Below are 3,844 nucleotides of genomic sequence, written 5' to 3' on the forward strand. Positions count from 1 at the left end.
GGCCAAATTGGCCGGCTGATATTTGGGTCGGCCGCTACTTCCCTGGTTCTTGAATTCAGCGCTGCTAATTCCTGCTATCTGATCACCCCCCCCAGTAACCGGAGGGTTGCAGGATCAATCCCCCGTTGCAGTCGTGTCCTCGAGCAAGACTTCCAACAACACAAAAGTCAGTTTTAATAAAACAAGCTTGGAGACATCATAGTTTGATTTGGGAGAAGGTTTAAACCCGGCTGCAGATGTCAGCCGTCAGGCCCCGTCTGCATCTGCTGCTCACTTAAAGAATCATCACAGCTGGATCACAAGTGATGTTTACTTTGTGTTCGGATCGGATATCAAAGACATAAAAATAACAGCAAAGTTAGTAAACCTTTGGTTTCGCCAGACCATCAGCAGCATCCTGATGTGGGACGTTCAACCCGCACACCGGCACCAGAACCTGGTGAAGGCCCACGTTGAGGTCACGCTCACTCTTGTGGCTCATTCTTCATATTCTGAACTTGGGCCACAGGCCGGACCTCCAGCCTGTCAGGGTGCTGGTTTAAATGCACCCTCCTCCGCACTCTCCGCCTACACATCCATCACTGCTTTCTTCTCCGCTGCTTCTGCCGACGACCCGCATCATGGAAAAGTCCCACGGGGGGTTCTGGAGTCACCAACCCGTCGGTCATCCTCTGATAAACCAGGGTGGAGTCGGACGCCACGGCACACAGCAGCAAAGGGAACCCGCGGTCCAGAAGGTGGCGTATGCTGCACAGCAGGGACAAAGGCTCTGTGACTGAATGTAAGCAGGGATGTCGGTTGAAGTCTAAGTTTTTCTCACCTCCTGTGGCTCAGGGAACGGTGAACAGGCAGAGGCAGAACCGTCTGAACTGGACCTCCATCCTTCTCCTTGGCTTCCAGCAGAACCAGCTGCAGCTCTGGACTCTCGGCATAGGTCACCTTCGTCCACTGGCGCACTGCAGAGGGCAAGAATCAGAGCGAGAGAGATGACCGAGTCAAGAGGAGGTCCTTTTCATTTCTGTATCACGTCCGCAGGAGGTTCTCCTTGGCCCGTGTGGGCCGGTTCTACCTGCATGTTAGAGGAGAACAAACCCGAGCCGAGTCGGGCCTAACTCACCCTCAGTGAGGTCCATGAACACCAGAAAAGCTGCGTGCAGCTGTGTGCTGTCTCCAACCTCCAGTTCCTTCATCTGCTGGTACTAGCACAACAAAGACTCAGAGATCCAAACACCCGACAGACTGGACTGTTTACCTCATACGTCACCCTTTCACTACCTCGTTACCACACTCGGGACCAAATGTGAACTTCCTTCTCCTTTTGAGTCTAAATTTCAAAGACCGACAGTCTGAAACTTAGCCAGGATATTGGTGGATGCTTCCACCCTCAGGCCCGTGGTCCATAGACCTCCACTATGCTATGCTTTTCCACTTCCCCCTTTCCTGTAAACATCTACATAACCAAGCCTCTACCATGAGTAAGAGGGTTTTAGGTGTGGTGAACAGCCTCGGAGAAGGGTCAGGTGAGTTTACCTGGTGTGGATGAGTTCAGACTGATTGAAGCAAGAGTGTGACAAACGAGCCACCTGTCCAGGTGTTTTCTGCTCTCTGTAAAATGTTCTGGGGTTAGGGAAGACATCGGTGCATCCCTGATTGAACTAGCTTTTTGGCCAACCAGCACGCGCCAGGCGGGCTTGTTCCTCGGTTCTGCGCTTGGCCCCCACAGGTGGGTTGGCCAGCCGACGGACATCCGGTGCGGGTTCACCGTGGGTTGCCCTCGTTTATCTGTGGGATTTGTCGAGTTCGGGTATTTATTTATGTTTTTTCATTTGCCACGATGCCCACAGATCAGCTCTGCAACCGGTTTACGACGGACCTTTCAGGGTCCTTGAGCCAGGCCCAATATATTTCCTCCTTGGTGTACGGGGGTCAGGAGATGGTGTCCGCAGATGGGCTTCATGTGGAAACTCATCACATTTATGGCCTCAGGGTAAAGAGCTGCCCACAGCCAGGTCACTCTGAGGCTAATAATGTCACATCAGTAGAATAAAAAATGCTAAAAATTGGATGTTACAGTTTTGATCTTATTTTACTTCTTTCTTTATACATTTACATGTACCAATACTTTTTCTGACACGTTTTTTAACGTTACTAATGAAATTTGAGTAAAACGACCCGTTAGTACTGAAGGATAACATATCAGATGTGCCTCTTCTCTAAGGTTCGCTAGCGGTGCCAGAGGGCGCACTGGTGACGTCATGCTTCCGCCACCGGCTCCTCCACTCACCACCGGGTGCTGCAGGATCCAGTTCGGAGGTTCGGTCTCGCCTCGCTTCTTCGTTCCGTCCATCACTTCCGCCATGTTTGTAACTGAACGTTAGAACCGAACATCGTATTTAAACGCAGGAGGGCTGAAGCTGAGCGGCTCAGCACCAGAGCGTTGGTGGTGCGTTACAATAGTTTGTCCGGGTGGGAAAAGGAACGCTTATATTTGGTTCCGCAAACCGGAAGAGCATAGGAAAATTACCGCTGTGTAATATTATAGTGCACCGTTTTATTTGAGGAAAACCGTGAAAATACTTAAAAAATAAAACAACAAACTTATTTAGCTTGTAACAAATTTGACTTTTAGTTTAGTAGACCGTGAGTCTGCTACAGATTATTAACCACAGGGCAGGGGGTCAGGACTGTGCTCAAAAAGTGATGTTACTGATCCATTCTAAAAGAATGTCAAATCATTCAAACAAATTAGATTTGTTATTCATTATTTGAAACTGACTAGTTAATAAACAAAATGTTTAGATTTTCAGAATATCTTCTTTTATATATTAATGTGTTGAAATGTAGAAATAAACTTGTGAAAACAAAGCATTCTTATTTAGCAAGCATGGCATTTTTAACAAACATATTTACACGTAAAGTGCCAGTGTGAATAAATCGTATGGCTCTTCGGTACTTTCATTGTGTAAAAGTAGCTCACGGGCCAAAAAAGGTTGGAGACCCCTGATCTAAACAAAGAGCAGAAGTCTAAAGAACGGCAGATTCAGACGTAGCTGTGAAATCCAGAAACAACAGCCCGATAAGCTCGTTTCACTTGCAGTGAACTCATTTGACTTTGAGGCCTAGGTCCTGTTTGAGTCCCACGCAGAACAATGTGAACACGTGGGTAGGGCCAGATGTGCCCTGGATGTAGTACTGGAATGTTGCACTAGGGGGCACACAAGATCACTCAGACCAGATAGAGCCGTTTTTGTGGGTACAACCAGAACCTACTTAAGCCCCATTCCCATCTGTACCGGGTCGGCCCGGGCCGGGTAGCCCCAGTCGGCCCCAGTCTGGCCCGGTTGTTTCCACACATCCTTGTCTTAAGCCCATGTGGGCTGATTCTACCCACCAATCAGAGGCTTGCTCTAATGGAAGGTGTGAATTTGCTGTCAGCAGTGGGTGTGTTGGCCCTGGTCGGCCTGAAGCAGACCCCCTCGAGAAGAGGGCTGAGAACGAGCCCTGGTTGGCCCGGAAAAATACCAGGCCACCCAGATATGTAAACAACCTACGCTACCCGGCCCGGGCCGACCCGGTACAGGTGGGAATGGGGCTTTAGGTAGGTCACTTTGACTTTAAGGCATGCTACTTTGACCACCCTATCGGTCTTTATTAGAAGGAAAATGTAATGCTGTCAACATCAGCGAGGCTCACAATGGCGACGGAAACTGTCATGAGATGAAGATAAACTGCTACACTGTCTATTAAACAAGAAAACATCAATGGAAACTGAAAAGAAACACAGAAAGAGGATAAAATGTGTGACGGAAGGTCGTGTTTTATTCCTACTGATAGAATAACAAAA

The 3,844-nt window shown here is 48.6% G+C and overlaps 1 protein-coding gene across 2 annotated transcripts; it reads right to left on the reverse strand.

The window, feature by feature from the left end:
• Positions 1 to 292: 292 nt before the first annotated feature.
• tsen15 (TSEN15 tRNA splicing endonuclease subunit) lies at positions 293 to 2,482 on the reverse strand. 2 transcript variants are annotated; one of them, XM_015975819.3, is made up of 4 exons: positions 2,285 to 2,482; positions 1,118 to 1,190; positions 821 to 956; positions 293 to 747 (listed from the first exon to the last, which is right to left on the reverse strand). In XM_015975819.3, exons 1-4 carry the CDS (start codon positions 2,357 to 2,359, stop codon positions 579 to 581), a joined length of 453 nt encoding a protein of 150 aa, XP_015831305.1. In that variant the 5' UTR covers positions 2,360 to 2,482; the 3' UTR covers positions 293 to 578. The 2 variants fall into 2 exon arrangements, with proteins under 2 accessions (XP_015831305.1, XP_015831304.1); XM_015975818.3 differs by having other exon boundaries at positions 1,118 to 1,199; positions 2,285 to 2,480.
• Between the last annotated feature and the right edge of the window lie 1,362 nt (positions 2,483 to 3,844).

This window comes from Nothobranchius furzeri, chromosome 11 (assembly GCF_043380555.1).
Source record: "Nothobranchius furzeri strain GRZ-AD chromosome 11, NfurGRZ-RIMD1, whole genome shotgun sequence".
NCBI lineage: Eukaryota > Metazoa > Chordata > Actinopteri > Cyprinodontiformes > Nothobranchiidae > Nothobranchius > Nothobranchius furzeri.

Coding starts and splice junctions, on each gene's coding strand:
- tsen15 (XM_015975818.3), bottom strand. CDS start 2,359: ATGGCGGAAGTGATGGACGGAACGAAGAAGCGAGGCGAGACCGAACCT. Junction 1,200..2,284: donor GGATCCTGCAGCACCCGGTG/GTGAGTGGAGGA, acceptor TTGTTGTGCTAG/TACCAGCAGATGAAGGAACT. Junction 748..820: donor CGTTCCCTGAGCCACAGGAG/GTGAGAAAAACT, acceptor CCTGCTGTGCAG/CATACGCCACCTTCTGGACC.